Source organism: Stigmatopora argus, chromosome 23 (assembly GCF_051989625.1).
Source record: "Stigmatopora argus isolate UIUO_Sarg chromosome 23, RoL_Sarg_1.0, whole genome shotgun sequence".
Lineage (NCBI taxonomy): Eukaryota > Metazoa > Chordata > Actinopteri > Syngnathiformes > Syngnathidae > Stigmatopora > Stigmatopora argus.
The window spans coordinates 6780997-6799645 of NC_135409.1; the positions used below are offsets into that span (position 1 = coordinate 6780997).

General features: G+C 41.5%; 1 protein-coding gene and 1 long non-coding RNA gene across 10 annotated transcripts in view; one reads left to right on the plus strand and one right to left on the minus strand.

Moving 5' to 3' along the window:
• The window catches only part of LOC144069193 (uncharacterized), a 128594-nt gene that overhangs the window by 102716 nt on the left and 7229 nt on the right, over positions 1 to 18649 (minus strand). For all 7 annotated transcript variants that reach the window (XR_013298408.1, XR_013298409.1, XR_013298406.1 and 4 more), the window contains exon 4: positions 8343 to 8397. This is a non-coding gene — a long non-coding RNA (uncharacterized LOC144069193). The remainder of the gene's footprint in view (positions 1 to 8342; positions 8398 to 18649) is intronic.
• On the plus strand, positions 2731 to 4991 carry LOC144069094 (homeodomain-interacting protein kinase 1-like). Of its 3 annotated transcripts, none has more exons than XM_077594187.1 (8): positions 2731 to 2761; positions 2840 to 3420; positions 3494 to 3675; positions 3754 to 3877; positions 3959 to 4090; positions 4162 to 4224; positions 4299 to 4480; positions 4564 to 4991. In XM_077594187.1, the coding sequence occupies exons 2-8, from the start codon at positions 2908 to 2910 to the stop codon at positions 4658 to 4660; spliced, it is 1293 nt and encodes a 430-aa protein (XP_077450313.1). In that variant the 5' UTR covers positions 2731 to 2761; positions 2840 to 2907; the 3' UTR covers positions 4661 to 4991. The 3 variants fall into 3 exon arrangements, with proteins under 3 accessions (XP_077450313.1, XP_077450314.1, XP_077450315.1); XM_077594188.1 differs by having other exon boundaries at positions 2741 to 3420; positions 4564 to 4689; positions 4777 to 4991; XM_077594189.1 differs by lacking the exon at positions 2731 to 2761 and having other exon boundaries at positions 3171 to 3290; positions 3367 to 3420.

Here is an 18649-nt window from a genome sequence, read left to right on the forward strand (position 1 = left end):
AATGATGCAGATTATTTGACCATTAACATGAGCAATCATCATGAACTGAATGAACTGGAATGTTGCCACACTGACTCAAAACCGAAAGGAAAGACTTACTTCTACTTGCCTAGACACTCATTTCTAGGTCACCCAAAAAATTGGACAGTTGACTGATTTCAAAGCATATTCATTGACGTATATTTTTGTACCTTCAACACAAAAAAACACACTTACATCCACCATCACTGCAATAATAAGCTCCTTAAAATGCCCCTTTTCTGGACTGGGAGCAACTAATGAGGGTTTGTTACTTCAAAAGCTATATTCTTTTTCCAATCCAGACAGCAAACCATTAGGCCTGTAATGATAGGTTGGCAGATTCAAAGAAACCCAAAAAAGTCCCAATTACACTTAATGTGCTGAAAAGGTCAACAACCCCGATTGAATGATGCAATCATGTTAGTTATTTTTTCACTGAGGCAGTATACTTCCCTACATCTCTACATCTCTACATCTCTACATCTCTACATCTCTACATCTCTACATCTCTACATCTCTACATCTCTACATCTCTACATCTCTACATCTCTACATCTCTACATCTCTACATCTCTACATCTCTACATCTCTACATCTCTACATCTCTACATCTCTACATCTCTACATCTCTACATCTCTACATCTCTACATCTCTACATCTCTACATCTCTACATCTCTACATCTCTACATCTCTACATCTCTACATCTCTACATCTCTACATCTCTACATCTCTACATCTCTACATCTCTACATCTCTATATCTATAAAAAGCAGGAACTAAGACAACGTTAATCGTTGCGATTTCTCTATCGTGCTGAAATGATCATGAAAAAGGGAGTTTTTGTCAATATATAATACGGAGGGTCTTCATTATGAGGGATAAAAGTGGACACCTGCTGCTGAGTACGTACTCGATTGGCCCTAATGAATGTCCCTTATTGCCATGGAAACCCTTCAGGCCATTAACCAGGGATGGGCAAACTATTCCACAAAGGGCCGTAGACACCTTTTTTACCAACATGGTGTCCTACAAGTGCCCCCTTTTTTCATCTCTTGTGGGTTATCTTGGTAATCTGCACTTTTTTTTTATCCTTGCCCAAGAACATCGGTCATTTTTGTTCTATTTCAGCACCCTTAATCGATGCTCCCTTTTCGCCGCTTTGCCCTCGGTACTTTTAATTAAAGAGAGACAGGAGAACTAATTGAAAGCCCCATTATTGTCCTCCAACTTGTCAGCGCGCAGAGGATTGCGGCGCGCTGCTTGAAAATCCGATTTTCATCAAGAGGGGAATTTTCCGGAGTGATTACTTTGCGTAGCGCTTAACTGTATTAGGGCGTTGAATTGAAACAGTGGATGAGTTGGGAAAAAGATCACAAATTGACTCGCCACGGGACATGGTTTTCAAAAGGATTACCATGACGACGACTGAACAGCAGGAAGCGTTAAGAGGGAACTATCCAAAACTAAAAACCCAAAGCACCTACCATGAATTGGACCTGTGTCAATAAAATCTCATGGTGAATGATGAGTTGTGGGGGCGTTATGGATGTTGTAGATTTTTTTTTTGACAGATCTATCCACATTTCACATCATGTCCGTATGGTGTGCCTTACTCACCAAGTGTCTGAGTGATGGGAGGGGTGATGAATTTTTACCAGTAATGACTGCAATGTTCATTGCGGGATTCGGCGTCAGATAGAGGACATGTGTCAAAGTGGCGGCCCGGGGGCCAAGTCTGACACCCTTGCCCTATACCACAGGTGTCAAAGTGGCGGCCCGGGGGCCAAATCTGGCCCGCCCCATCATTTTGTGTGGCCCAGGAAAGTAAATCATGAGTGCCGACTTTCTGTTTTAGGATCAAATTAAAATGAAGAGTATAGATGTATATTAAATTTCCTGATTTTTGCCCTTTTAAATCAATAATTGTAACTTTTTAATCAATTTTTTCTGTGTTTTTAGTTCAAAAATCATTTAGTAAAATCTAAAAATACATTTAAAAAAAGCTAAAATAAACATTGTTTTAGATCTATAAAAAAATGAATATTCAGGGCTTTTAATCCAGTTCTTTTAATCCATTCATTAAAAAAAAAAACTAAATATTATATTTAAAATGGTCCGGCTCACATGTAATCGAGATGACGTTAACGTGGCCCGCGAACCAACCCAAGTCTGACACCCCTGAGATAGAGCGTCTTTCAAATCCTCAATTTTGCATTCAAAAAGGCGAGACAAGGACGCGCCTCGGCGGACCGGCCCCCTTTCTGTTGTTTGAGGTGTGACTGCATGATGATTGCACTCAAGATGTGCCAGACACTTCTCCTTGGGGGTTGGCAGCCGGCATCTAAGTGCACCAGTGGGTGAGGATGCGAAAAAAAATACCAATCCCTCATGCTTTTCAATTCATTCATGCATTCACAAGCTATACACGACCTGGAAACAATCTTTTCGCCTCAAGTTTCCATCATAACCTCCGTTCACGTAGCTGCCACTATACTCCCCCCACCCCCGAAAAATGGCATCATTGCGATGACATCACGCTATGATCACGCTCTTCCAATGACCCAACGCGTCAACACGGAGGGCCGCTGTGCGTGATGTCACGACACGACACATTAGAGCTGTGCGCGGCGGCCATGTTCCTGTGATGGAAAGGAGCCGGAGTCTCCTACGCAGTAGCCTTTAGCTTTGTCAGTTACAAGATTTGACAAGCTCCCGGACACCCGCTTTATCATGAACCGTGAGTACAGCCTCCACCCGTCCCCGCCGCTGCTGATTCCGTATGGCAGACTCACCCTCAAACACTCTCTACCTCCAGTGACGTGAAAGCCCAATGAATTGAACACCATTCACCCTCACGGCGAACACCGAGCTGTCCATTTGTAGATGGAATGGATACACTCACAAACAACATGCATAAAAGAATTTAAGTTTTACTCCAAGCTCGACTCGGCAGGTGACATGTCGATATTTTTCCACTATGCGGCGTGGAGTGATGAAACAAGCTCGTCCGGAAGTATTTTTGGCGATGACTTAGATTTGGATGTAGGATCTTTGATACGCTCCCCCACCGCAGACTACATAGTGGAGAGTGTTTTGGGGTGCGGGTCATTCGGAAAGGTTGTCCACTGCAAGAAGCTGGCCACCGAAGAATCGGTTGCCCTGAAAATCATCATGGAGAAAGAATTCAACAACGACGCTCAGAAAGAAGTGGAGACTCTGGAAATGCTGAAAAACTTCAATTTGGAAAAATACAACATCGTCAAATGGTACAGCTCTTTCCTCCACGAGGGCCATTACTGTCACGAATTTGAGAAGCTAGACATGAGTCTTTACCAATACCAGGTCACACAGAAAGAGACTCTGGAGCTCAAAGAGATACGGCCCATTTTGCAGCAGGTTTGCCTCTGCTGCTCGATAAGGTCTACGTTTCAAATAGTAGACCTGCTAAAATGACCCTTTGTCGTTTCAGGTAGCTTTATCTCTTCAGCTACTAAAGAGCCTGGGGATAGCCCATACCGATCTCAAACCAGATAACATCATGCTCGTGGATCACGTACACCAGCCGCTAAGAGTAAAAGTGATTGACTTTGGTACAGCTATTTTGATTTCAGAGAGGTGCAAAGGCTCGGAACTTCAGACGCTCTGGTTCAGGTGAGCCGGTGAGACCGCTGGCTGCTAGAGAATAATCTATGACACATGGTGGTGTTAAATTGTCGATATTTGCCAAAGATCTCCAGAGATTCTGTTGGGTGCAACCTTCAATGAGGCTATTGATATTTGGTCTCTGGGCTGTATTGCAGCCGAACTGTTGATGGGCAAAGCATTGTTCCCTAGCTGTGATGAGTTTGACATGGTGAGTCTAAAAAAAAAAACACTAATAAGCAGCGTTTTATGTTGCCACTGCATCGTTCAATAAATGAAATTAATTCAACAGATGAGACACATACTTCACGTCATAGGAAAACCACCCAATCGTCTACTGAATACTGGAATGTACACAAAGCAGTATTTCCAACACTTTTATGCTAACTGTGAAAAGAGGAAACCGACCCTTTGGATGTTTAAGGTAGGCACCGTTTTGTACTTTGGTATCCAGATCAGCTTTGAAGAAATATAACATGAGTACATTGCGTTCAGTCAGCGCTCTACACTTCTTCTGGCATACCCTGTACCCTAAACAGCCTAGAAGATCTTCTGCAGGTAACGTGCCTTAAAAAAAAGACTGAAAGTTCCTAACAGAGAACACGTTCCAGTGTCCTTTTCTTGCCTCAAAGGGTCACAGTGAACTTTCCGGAGAAGACGCCAGGGCCGACGATCTCGACAGGAGGAGTTTTGTTGACCTTTTGGTTCAGATGCTGAAGCTAGATCCTAATGACAGGATCAGACCTAACCAAATTCTTCAACATCCCTTCATCACCATGAGCCACCTTGGCGGGGACTTCAATGACTGTCAATAGTAAGAAACGTCCACCGTTATGGGGTACTTTACAACTTTGGTTGTCTCCGGAGGTGGATTAATCAAAAGTGGATACGTTGTAGTGTTAAATCCTGCTTGGACATCCTGAGCGGTCATTTGACCGAGACCTCGTTGAACCAAGGAGACTTCCAGCTGTCCGGCGTGGTGACGACACCCTGAGGGAGATCTACCAGACGCTTAAGAATGAGGTTGATGATTGATTGACAGTTCCGAAAACACAAGAGGGAAATGGAGAGATGTCCAACTGTCTGGTTTTGAATCGTTTCCTCAACAAGAATTGGGACGTGCTGAAAGTATCAAGAGAGGATTGAAATCAAAACAATGCAAGATTTCCCGGTACGAAAATGCCAGATGGTGGCATCCCAAAGATTTTCCATTGGATTCAGCTTTGGGCTCTGGTTGCTTCCACCCTCAAAACAACTGTTTGCCATGACTTCACAAGTATGTGAGTGTGTATAACAAATGGCACACAAATAAATATGGGTCTGCCCTGAAGTAAGATGAGAAAACTTGGCAGCGTAGGTCTGGTTTTCCTGCTTGACACTCACTCCTTACGCAGCATGTTAGAACAATGGCGCTGTAGAGAAAAGAATCGGTGCCCAGTGCTTTCTACAATGACTTAAGTAGTACTCCAGTTTAATGCATTTTTATGTCTTCCGCAGACTAATGCTGCTTTGAAATCTAAGGGAATTTTGTCGAGTGAGACATTTCCTAGCTTACCTATAGAGCGCTCGTAATTGTCTGTCATGCATCAGAGGATACAAAGACGTGGTCAAATTCAATTCAGATGAGAGTTTGTTAATCCTCTTTAGAACACCTTGGAGAATATATTTTTCCTGACTTAACCCGGTCCATATCTTCTATATCAAGCGTTCTTTTGCTTACATCATCGGTATCAAACATGCGACCCTCTAGGACAAGGGTGACAGACTCGGGTTGGTTCGCGGGCCGTTTTAACATCAACTTGATTTCACGTGGGCCGGACCATTTTAGATATAATATTTAGATTTTTTTTTTTATAAATGGATTAAAAGAACTGGATTAAAAGCCCTGAATATTGCGTTTTTTATAGATCTAAAACAATGTTTATTTTAGCTTCTTTTTATATTTTTAGATTTTACAAAATGATTTTTGAACTAAAAACACATAAAATGGATTAAAAAATTACAATTATTGATTTAAAAGGGGGGAAAATCAGGAAATTTAATATACATCCATACTCTTCATTTTAATTTGATCCTAAAACAGAAAGTCGGCACTCATGATTTACTTTCCCGGGCCACACAAAATGATGCGGCGGGCCAGACTTGGCCCCCGGGCCGCTACTTTGACACATGTGCTTTAGATCCTTTCCTAATGATTTTGGGAGGATTTCTGGGCTGCTTCCTGCGTGTTGGTCGCTTTCTGTTGATTTAGGCCATTTTTAGGTGAATTCCTGTTGGTTTTGGGGCATTTTAAGATTTCTTTAACTCATTGGCTGCCATTGAATTGAATGCTTTTATTATCATTATACAAGTAAAATGAAATTGAGAGCATCATCAAGTGCAGAAATAACAACAACAAACAAACAGACAAATTATTAATCAATAAATAATAAAAAGTAATAAATAAGTAGTCAACAACACAAATAGGGAAGTGCACCAATAACAACAACAAACAAATTGTCACTTAAATAATCAATAAATAATAAAAAGTAATGAATAAGTAATCCGATATGGCCTGTTCTCCCTGGATTTGTAGCTCATTCATACTGTACATACAGAATTAAGTCTTAAAATGCCCCAAAACCAATAAGAACTCACCTGGAAATGGCCAAAATCAGTAGAAAGTGACGTAAACACAGAAAGTACCCTAAAAAATTCCCTCAAAATCAACAGGAACTGATTCAAAATGTACTGGACGTGACCTGTAAGTACCCTAAAATGTGATCAGAGCATCTCCAGCCCGCGGGCCGTACATCTGACACCCCAGCTGCAAACCGTTTGAACCGGTTAGACAAAGCCAGACACGCACGAAGGGTTCTAATCTGTTCGTAGCCGCCGAAGACTCGAGCAAAATGGATCAGGGACTGAGGGACTGCCAATGAAAAGGAAGTCGCTTCATAACGTAAATTCATTTTGAATGTCTCGCAGAGGGCTTGACCTAGTATTTTCTTCTCCGTGGGTGGTTCGGATTCTGTTTTGAGGCAGAAGAGTGCACAAAATCAACGTTCGGGCAAATGTTAATTCATTCGGCTGTGTATCTGCGTCCTAAATAGCGTGCGGGGCCATCGCGTTAAGTCACAAGAACAGTCACGTTGTATCATTGTTTCACGTCGGGTGTTCATGCCACTAGGCCGACTTGAAGATAATCTTGCAGTAAATGCATTTAGTGACCGCTTTTTGACCTCCTTTCGGGCCTCTTTTTTTTTACAGTCGCCTGCTTCCACGCCAGCTGCTCTTGTGGCACTTGAAAACAATGTTTTGGCGGTTGCCATACCAACGGCGCGTAATGGAAAAAGGGTTGAAATACACCATCTCCTCACTCCGCTCGTTCAAAAAATACACACTTTGAAAAGAAAACTATAAACTAAAATGACATGACTTTTGCCCAAACATAGAATATTACAAACTGTAATGAGATTCAATAAAAGCGCCAAGAATGGTATGCTTATTTGGTAAGATTAGACAAAGATAAAAGGATACCCGGACATTTCGTCGACCGGACATTTCGTCGACCGGACAATTCGTCGAACAGATGTTGCCGGACGATATGTCGAATGGATATTTAGTCGAAGAGCGTTTTTGTCGAACGGTTGCTTCCTCATGAACGATTGTTTTGTTGCATAAATAATTTGTTGAAAGCGATCAACCAGGTAATCTCTCTCTCAAAATTATAATCACCCTAACCTTAACCACTATCCCCTAACCCTAATCCTAACCACTAAATTTTACCACTATCCCCTAACCCTAATCCTAACCACTAACCTTTACCACTATCCCCTAGCCCGTGACAATTTAAAGAAAAAAAGCCTTACTATCTATGGTCATTTATTTTGAGGAATTCTAACTGATAGACAGGTGTGTAAATACTGATTTGCAGCGGTATCATGCAAATAAATCACTAAAAAGTCATACATTTTTCCTTTTTGGATTATCTCTCTCACAGTACATACATGTACATTTCTAAGTGAGAGAACTTTTAATACAGCAAGGTGTTGAAATACTTTATATGGTCATTTTTATTAAACAAATAAAAGTCTTAGTATACTTTTAGCCCGCAACGAATTGTCCGTCGACGAAAAGTCCAGTCCCGGATAAAAGCACCCGATCTTGCTAAATAGGACGTCCAATCCATTTGTATCACCGTCAATGGCGGCCACTAAGTGAACTTTTTGGGCCAAATATTAACGTGAGATCTCGTTGGCATGAACGTGGCCCGCCAACCAAACCGAGTTTGACGGCCCCCAGTTTGTTAAAGGTCGAGACGGCATCACTTCCACAGTCACAAGAGCCAAAACAATCTCCACTGTCTACGCTGGCGTGGGAGGAATGACCTAAACGGATCGCTCGGTCCCGTCTCCGCATGCACACGCACGTCTTTTCAGACCCACTCACAAGAATATGTCGATGTTGTCGATACGCGCACACAAAATGTACAGTGCAAAGACAAAGGGTCACCATTTGCCAGTCAAAGCCACTCTTGTCAACCAACCACAACACAAAACACATTCACTTGGACAAAGGCGACGGAAAACAGGAAGGAAAGCTGTAACTTTTTACTAAGGCTTGCCCACTAACCCCACTTTGTGGTCATGGTAGCCTTTGTACTATTTGTGTGTGTCTGTGTGTGTGTATTCTACCTTGTATCCTGTGTGCAGGACAGTGGAGAGCTGCCAACTTCTTGGGAAAACCTTCCTAAAGTCCAGAAAAAAAATGTTTATTTATTTATTTATTTAAGCAACCATTTCATAAAAGTGCCAAATTTCCAAGTATTATATCTTAAAATCATTTGTAACATTTCAGAATTCCTAAATGTATATAAACACCATTCTTGCATACTTCCAAAAAATACACAACTAAGCTGACATGTTTGAATAAGTCAACCTCTTCTGCTGTGAATTAGCATTTTTAAAAAAAACAATGGGAACTAGGATGTCCTGGTTGGGCTTATAATTTAATTTAGGCATGTGTTGTCAGACAAATATAATTTCACAGATGTGACGATGCACATTAGCATCATAAATTCAAATTAGAGGTCTTTTTTTTTCGGGAGCCATCTGATACAAATACTCAAAGATCTGCTGCATGCGTTTCATATTGCAGCCATTGCCATAGTAACTACCCCCCCTCCAAAAAAGGCTCCTTTGGATATCATCCCTTAGAAGATTTCACGCAGTGGAAACCGTCAGGAGATCAGTGAGAGAGTGGCAGGGGGAGCATGTAAATTCGCTCCCAGTGTTCCCAGCTGCGTCGTGCGCTCGATGGAGGCTGTTGCTAGGTGGAACCTGGTGGGTGCTTTTTTTTCCAGGCACATTAAATGCACTTAAAAGATGCTGAAAAGCTTTCATTTCTAAAAAGGATGCTTATGCTGCAGTAGCACTGCTGGGTGGACCTGGGTGGAAAAGAGAGGAGGATGTAGTTGAAAAAGGATGAAGACGTGGGAAGGCGATCATCACATTTGATGGAGAGGCGCTTGCTTGCCACGATATAAGATACGCCTACCTAATGGAACAAGATGAAATGCAAGAACTGCGACTGAACCTTTTCAAGTCGGCCATCTTTTTCTAGTCTGGCAAGCAAAATAGGCATAGCCTTAAATTTATTCCAGCATCATGTGACCTGCCAGAGTACGGTATTTTCACGACTATACGGCGCATCATATTTTTAGCCGCAGTATCAATAACGAGTTCTATTTCTGTATTTTACACACAAAGGACGCACCGTTTTTATAGACGCAGCCAGGCATGGCAAAACATACACCATCTTAAATATGCATGCTACACCCACACGCTAAAAACACGTTTTTAAAAAGGCAACGGAAGCAAAACTGAGTTCGGTTGTACTTTATTTAGCCATTTTACAATGTACTCACGGCATCATCCCCCACAAATCCATCAAAGTCCTCATTTTCTGTGTCCGAATTGAACAATTGTACGAATGAGTCATCGAAAACGCTGAGTTTTATACGTTCGTCCAGGCGGCCACAATCCATTCGCAAATAGTAGCTAGCTAGTAGCTAGTGTAACTATTCCAACGCTACCTTCCATGCTTCGTAAAGCTGTGTTAATGACGATGTCCAGGCCACAATCCATTGGGTGTATTGACAAAATAACTATATATCCCAGTAGTCACTGCGCAGTACTTTTTCTACGGGGAAAATAGTAGAGTCGGGGGCTGCTTGCCGTAGTTGTGAGAGCTGTAGGGGATGGGGTACCCTATCAACTGATTTATTTTATTTTAGCGTGATAACAATTTTAGTATTGGTCCATATATAAAGCGCACTGGATTATAAGGCGCCCTGTCTATTTTGGAGGAAATTTAAGACTTTTATGTGCGCCTTATAGTCGTGAAAATACGGTAGTTCACATAAACATTGCAACTAGGAGTAGTTTAAATTTGTTTGTTTTTTTAATTCCAAATGGTTGACTGCCATTGAAAGCTGTCCATGGCCATCAATGACACTGAAACATGCCACTATGTGAAACCTCGCCTATTTTGGTGTATTAATATATCTCTAAATATCTTATAGCTGACAGAAAATACAAGAATCCACAGGTATAATGGAGTGCCCTTGGTAGTAGCCATAATCCAGACAGAGTAAAAATATGCGATGGTGGAGCAAATCAAAGCCAAAAATAAAAATAAATGCCTGAACAGGAGAGCTAATTGACGAGAATGGGGTCACGGGCTAATTGGCCCGGAAATACATCATCTTGTAGCATCTGTGCAGGCATGGGGGCAAATGCTTGCACCTGAGCACATGGCTAAATATGCACAGATGGACGGATAGGGATAGATAGATAAGCCTCATATATATATTTTTTTAAAAGACACAAACGACAGATTTTTGCAGTCACGCAAGATGAATCTGGCAAGTCCAAACACATGCACATTGATACTCGGCCTGGATGTATTTCAGACACACTTTGATCCAGCAGATTTCTGCTGGGTTTTAAAAGATTATAGGGATTCTTGGCGGCAGATATGGTGAACTCCCTCCCCTCCCCTCGCTTCCGTTTAGCCGCCATTGTCTCTCTTCTTCCCTCTGCCTGTCTATTTTTCTGGTGATGAATCAATTCAGAATATTATTTCAGCATTCTACAAGCAAAAGTCAATATGAAAAAAAAGAAGCAGGCACACATCACATCTCTGCTCAGTTTGGTTGGCGGGGGGCACATTCACGTCAACTAGATCTTATGTGGGCTGGATCCATTTATTTTTGGCCATAAAAGGGTAACTTAGTGTCACTGAAAGATGAGAATCCCCATAGATAAGTGTTGGGGTTATTCTGGGATATTATCAGATGTGTATTAATCTTTATATGTATGTGTGGAATATTAATCATTATATGTATATGTGATACATTAATCATTATAAGCAGACGAAAGCTCAGTATAACAAGGACACTTCCCCCCCTGCAGCTGGCTCCGAGGACATTTAATTGTTTTTAGGACTATTGACCTGACAGATCACCAAGTTCCGGGCCGAGGACTGTTGATCTGAGTTCGCAATGAAGATCTGTGAAGGACTCTTAAATTGCTTTGACTTGGATTCCGGCAGATGGCGATAATCGAATCAACTTCCGAAAATACCTGCATATTGCTTCAAAATACTGTCGCTCGGTTCACCTTTTATGGAAATTGTTTTGCTTACTTGTGCAAATTCTTACGCAGTTGTTTTTGGTTTCCGACCTGATATGCAATTGTTGTTGCAGTTGTTTTTTTGACCTTAATTGTGTTATTCGGTTAGCTTATGCAATTGTTTGAATAAGATAACCTTAATTGTTTTGATTATGTGCGACTAAATGGACATAAGAGGATGCCTTTCTTTAGAATGATCCGTGGCGAGGACGATTCTCACTTGCAAGTTATCGCTGGATTATGTCAACGATGTCTCTCCTTTTATTAAAGTACATCTATTAATAAACCTATCAATAAGAAAGAGCAAAGGGCAATAGCAGAACTAAAAAAAATGAGTTTTACAGCGCCACATGGAAAACAAATAAAACATTTAAATCTCTATGTACAGTATGAAATAGCTACAAAGCCAGGCAGAAATCCCCCCCTGCGGGCAGGATCGGACCCCCTAGCGGGCCGTATGTTTGACACTGCTGACTTCCATGAATGATTAATAAAGCACCTGAACATGAGGGGTTTTCTTTATGCGCGCTACTTGATTATGCCCTTTGAAAAAGCCTGTTACTTATGCATGACTGAGAGACAAGAAGGAGGAAAAATGAAGAAAATTATGGAACGTGAACAGACGAGGGGATGGCGGGGGTCAGCGGGGAGGGATGGATCAAAAAAAAAAAAGACATTCATATATGATTCATGAATCGTTACATTTGCTGGTGAGGAGAAAGGAGCAGCCGGGACGGCAAAACTCCAAGTTGAATTATTCAGGGAAATAATCGAGTAAACATGACACGGTCACGCACACGTCACAGACAGATGGAACGGGATGTGTGTCAGTGGGTCAAAGGCAGACGTCGCTACTCTCACCTCGATTAAAATTGGCTACTGTATTTAATGGCTGCTGTTAGGGTTATCATTATTATATATTTGCTTGCAATGAAGAACGCTTTGCTTTATTTAGGAATATTAATCATTATATATATTTGCTTGCAATGAAGAACGCTTTGCTTTATTTAGGAATATTAATCATTCTATATATTTGCTTGCAATGAAGAACGCTTTGCTTAATTTAGAGTTATTGACATTAAAAAAGTCATTTTAATACATCTCTTGCCTAAGTAATGCTCGCTCCTAAGTTAACCAAAACAACTTGAAGGTCACTCCCCTTTGCAGCTGGACTTCTCAAAACTATTGTTCACACCGACTTCTGAAAGTGGAAATGATAATTTCATTGATAGATATACTTTAATAAAGGGAAAGACATCGGAGACATATCCAGCGATGACTTGCAAGTGAGAATCGGTCCTGGCTCGTCCTCGCCACGGATCATTCTAAAGAAATGCATGCTCTTCTGTCCATTTAGTCGCACATAATCAAAACAATTAAGGTTATCTTATTCAAACAATTGCATAAGCTAACCGAATAACACAATTAAGGTCAAAAAACAACTGCAACAACAATTGCATATCAGGTCGGAAACCAAAAACAACTGCGTAAGAATTTGCACAAGTTAAGCATAACAATTTCCATAAAAGGTGAAACGAGCAACACTATTTTAAAACAATATGAGAGTATTTTCGGAAGTTTATTCGATTCTCGCCATCTGCTCCAAGTCAAAGCAATTTAAGAGTCCTTCACAGAGCTTCATTGCGAACTCAGATCAACAGTCCTTGGCCCTTGAATGGGTGATCTGCCAGGTCACACGACTCAATTGTTTAGACTTCTGTGATGCATTTTGTTAAATCTTATGTAATAAATAAGCAAGAGAGACATCGATTCAGGAGAAGGGTCTAGGACAGAGACGCGTCAGGATCGATTCTCTCTTGCAAGACACCGGTTAGGAGTCAGATGTCTGTTTTATTTGTGAGTGCATTTGGGAATACCCATTGGTGAATCTATCAGCTGCTATCGAAATCAAGTCAATGGCAGATTCTCCCAATTCCGACGGGGTGGATTTTTAATAGTTAAAAGAAAAAAATTAATCTCATATCCTGAGGCACTACATTATCACCGCAAATGCGTGTACAAACTCTTGTATCAGATCTTATTAGATGACACCAAATGAGCAATAATTTGTCAAATTGTTTTCGGTTTGACCTAAATGGCTGCGCAACGATGCACCACTAAGCAAGTAGAGCACTTCATTCTCCCTGAAACGCTCAAATTTACAGACTGCCTTGAAAGTAGGCGTTCATAAAAAGCTTCTGGCAGTTTGTGATCTTTACGTGTACACTTGGCAATATTTATCATGACATTTCTTTTAATCTGTTTAACATTAGACTTTCCCAAAATGCTAATGGCACATTTGCATATAAAACCGGAACCATTACACAACGGGGCCGTCATTTAATAGACCGTTTCAAAAGGTTCCAAGTGCCATTTTAGCATTTTGAGGTGACTACACGAGTGTTTAAACTCCCCCATTATGTATTCGTCATTTTTGTGTTTAAAAATGAGAAGCTTAAAAGCTGTAATCCATAATGTTTTTTCAATATTTGTGAAAAAAAAAGAGGCTTTTTCCCCTAGAAAATAGCTTAAACATATTTATTTTGATAGCCTCTTGGAGTGAATGGTGTCAGGATAATCTCGCTATTCATGCCTTTGTTACTCTTTCAATTTGACATATTCATATCCTCGCACAAAACAAAGAAGAAAAAGGATATACCGGCCTAATTAACACTAGGATTATGCAAATCGGAATTAAACTCTGAATTCCAGAAAACTGACCCCATTGACATGCGCCCACACATAAACAATTTGTGTAATTTGTGTAATTTGTGTAATTTGTGTGTGTGTGTGTATGGGGGTTCATGTTGTGGCCACGAAGGTCCTGCTGTCTGTTTATACGTGAGATGAATCATAATTTACTCATTACAGATACACCCTGAAATACAAATTTCCCCAAAAAACACACAAGCTGCATAATATTTTTCGTTTTAAGTAGCAAATGCATTATCAAATTAACCATCCTATTTTCTTCCTCCCCTAAAAAGAAGTGCAGAATAGCGAAAAGGTCCAACCTAAACCAAACTAGTCACGCCAAAAGATAAGGTGTTGTCATCAGATTTACCAGCTTTTTTTTTTAAACTTATTTTAAGTACCATCTGTGCACCATTTTGATATTTTGGAGAAAAAAGAAGCGGCTGGTGCTGCCAAGTGTGTGTTTGCATGCACGCAGTCAACAGACGAGCGGACAGCAGCGTCGTGTGGGAGGTGACGAAGGAGCGCACAAAAGATGGCGTCGCCGCCAATACCGCACTGGTGAGAAGATAAAAAAAAGAGCAGAGGTTAGTCCAGACAGCTTGGACAGATGGAAGGAGCCACTGCTGTTCCCTTTTGGATAACTCGGACCTCATTGAAAATGCGCAAATGTCATGAAAATGCGGGCTGGAACTGGAAAACATTGGGATGGACTCGAAGGCAAATGTGTTGGATGTCCAATCCGTTCAATCTTTGAACCAACGATGCCTTCAGGCCTCCCGTCCATCGCCGCCAATGGCAGAGAATGCTAAAACTAGGGCACATACCGTATTTTCACGACTATACAGCACATCGTATTTTTAGCCGCAGTGTCAGTAACGAGTGCTATTTCTGTATTTTAAACACACAAAGGACGCACCGTTTTTAAAGACGCAGCCAGGCATGGCAAAACATACCAGCTTAAACATGCACGCTACACCCACACGCTAAAAACACGTTTTTAAAAAGGCAACGGAAGCAAAACTGAGTTCGGTTGTACTTTATTTAGCCATTTTACAATGTACTCACGTCATCATTTCATTTTCGTGACTTGGTCGCAAATCAAAAGTGACGGCGAGCCGTGAAAATAGCCATCCAGTCGCTTGACATACGCCTCACGTAGCCATAATCTCATGTTGCGATATATATATATATATATATATATATATATATATATATATATATATATATATATATATATTTCGCAGTCTAGCTTTGAATGCTCTGTTGACGCCAACATCTAGCGGCAGGATTTCTTTTGTAAATACAGCAGAAATGACGGTGAGCACCAAATTAGTGTGTTCGCCGTCATACTGGGTGTATTGACAAAATGGTGTACCCTATCGACTGATTTATTTTATTTTATCGTGATAACATTTTTAGTATTGGTCCATATATAAAGCGCACTGGATTATAAGGCGCCCTGTCTATTTTGGAGAAAATGTCAGACTTTTATGTGCGCCTTATAGCCGTGAAAATACGGTAACTCTGATTCTGGCCTTCCAATGAACAATAAAAGTGGTGGATTGACTATCCACGGTCCCAAAGACAAAACCCATTTGATTCAGTTCTTAAAACCTTTCCTTTCCCTGACTCTTTTGCTCCTACCTTCATCCTTCATGGACAAATGGGATCACGTTCTATCTCCCTGGGGAATATGTTGTAACTTAGTACTAGTCACTGATATGCAGAGGTAGGCCTGGAGCTGCATTTGTGTTGGAATTTTCGCACAGTGAGTCTACATAGTATTGAGCTAGTATTCCTACTGTTCCCCTTTAAAATGATTCACTAAGTATACACATTTCAGTGTAAGGCATTGGATAAATTGTCCAATGGAGTGTTTAAAGCATTTGCTACAGCACAGACGCCACCGCGGGATCTCATTAAAAAGCTTCCCGGTGCAGCGTTAACCAAAAACAACCGCAGTCTTCATTATTTCCTTTTCTTTCCCGCAAGTTCATCCGGGGGGGCTCTGAGACATTTTGACATGACAGAGTTTAAAAAAAGAGAGTCGCATCTGTATTCCACTGTGGATGGTTATTAAAAGATACAGTTTGGTCTAAGAATAGACGATGACGAATATGATTCCTCTTCAACGGGGAGGAGAATTTTCGGTCCTCCTTTGGCTAATGAATGGGAATCAATCTATTTTCTAGAGCCACATTAAAAGGTCACACTCGATGGTCAACTTCCTCATCCGAGTGAACACGGAGGAGGAGGAGCCGGAGCGACAAAGTAACAACAACACCCACATCGGCGTGTCTCAGAAATGCCCGAGGCTCAGCCAATCGTAATGTTCGTCGTCTCCGTAACCCATGGCTACAATCTCCCACAAACCCCTCGGGGCACCAAAGAGCATAGTGAACAGGATGTTCAAAAAAAAAAAAGGATGCACAAAAGGCTCGCCGTGTACAGTTTCGCAGAAGTAGCCCCGCCTCAAAGCAGACACCTTTCGGTAAAATTGGATCGCACACAGAGCTCCCACTCGTCGGAAACTGGGGGTGATGTGGACGCAGACTGCCTGGCGGCAGGTATGCTGAGCCAGGCAGCGCATTGTGTCACTCACTGAACAAAGAGGGTGGGGGGTTAGGGGGGTCTCTGACAGGTACCAGGAAAAGGTCAACAAGGTGGAACAGAAAGACTTGTAAACGTCAGTACGCTGTGGACAACCAGATCTTGGGATTATTCATATCGAAGCCTAGTGGAGCTCATTGCTAAGATGATGAGTGATGGAAATGAAGCTTAAGTTTGAGGTTGAAATGACGTACAAGAGTGGTATCAGGGTTACGCAAGAAGGCCACAAAATCTGAAAATTCTCTTTCCCCACCAATGTTCCCTCTAAGCTGCGACAGTAGCTCTGTCCAGCTCTGTTTCGTGTTTTACAGCCCTTCTATCTTTTATTAAAATTACATTTTAATATTTCTTAATACATTCCTTTTTACTTTACTGTGCAAATAGAAGAACAGCAGTGAAATCGGGTGAGAGCTGTCTAAATCTGCTGTGTGTGTGGTCGTGTGCGTGCGTGTGTGTCTAGTATGTGTGATCGTTTGTCTTCAACCTACACAATGGACTATAAATGGAAATTAGCCCTCGGCTACAATCTTACATATATATGTTCATTAACATGAATGTAAATATGTTCATTAATATGTGCTATCCCTTATTAAATAAATCAAAGCAAAATCATGGAAAAATATTGCATATAAATGGAAACTTTAAGTCGGATTTGTGCATATTCTAATGGCATTTATGAAGATGTTTTATTCTAGATATTTTTTCATTCATTTTCTGAACCGTTTTATCCACTTTATCACTCGCGGGGGGTGCTGGAGCCTATTCCTGCTGACTTTGGGCCAGGGGCGGGGGACACCCTGTATCGGTGGCCAGCCGATCGCCGGGCACAAGGAGACGGACAGCCATGCACACTCAGACCCATACCTAGGGGCAATTTTAGAGGGTCCAATCAGCATACAATGCATCTTTTTGGGATGTGGGAGGAAAACGGAGTACTCAGAGAAAACCCACGCAGGCCCAGGGAGAATATGCAAATTCAACACAGGTGGACCGACCTGGATTTGAACCCAGGACCCCAGAGCTGTGAGGCCGACGCGCGAATCACTCATCCGCCGGGCCTCCCATTCATAGATATTTATCATTACATTTTATTATTACTAAATAATTTATGTGTAGTAGACATGCACCTGTTTATGGCGGGTGTGATACTGGTGTGTGCCCATAGCGAGCAAAAAGGATGTTGTTCACACTGTTACTCAGTGTACTCAGGGAGGTTGTCTTTCTGCCCAGACAAACAAAAAATTAGACGCAACATTGTTCCCCACTATGAAATATGATTTTTAACATTAGCCAGCTCTGCGATAACCAAAGCAGCAGTGTAGGGGAAGTTCATTAAATCCAAAAGAAGGAGGAAGGCAGGATAAGATCGCTACAAGTTGATTACAATACTATCATGTGAATGAAGTAGAGGAAGGGGGAATGAGTGTTTTGCTTCTTTGTGACGGGGCACGCCCTCCACGGTCAGGGGGGGTTGCTTAGAATAGCAAATTAAGAAAGTGTTAAACGCCTCCTGGGAATAATGCAAAGCTCCTTTGGGGAGGAATGTCTTTATCCTGCCTTCATCCTTTCCTCACTGGAGGAAGACAAATCCTATCCCAGCAACAGGCACCATGGAAATCTCTCCTCTGCAGAACATGACAACAAAAAGCGGAAACCATAAAAGACGTGCATTACCAAGGCCTCTCTCCCAAGCTATACAGAAGCAAGAGGCCATCTGCCTTTACTATAATGATTCCAAATGAAGGAAATTGATTCTTAAGTGACATTTTCTGGGCTCCTTGTTCTTAGCGCACGGCCATGGATGGCCAATAATTTCCGTCGGGGGGCGAAGTGAAGCATCCAAACAAAAACAGCTCCATCTTTCATGAGCCTAATGGAACGGATTTGATGAGAAAATGCTATCGGCGGACTGTCGAGCACCTTAATCGGATGTAAACGTAAAAGCAGGATTTGACTTCATGCTCTCGACAAGGAGAAAAATAGCAGCATTAACGATGACT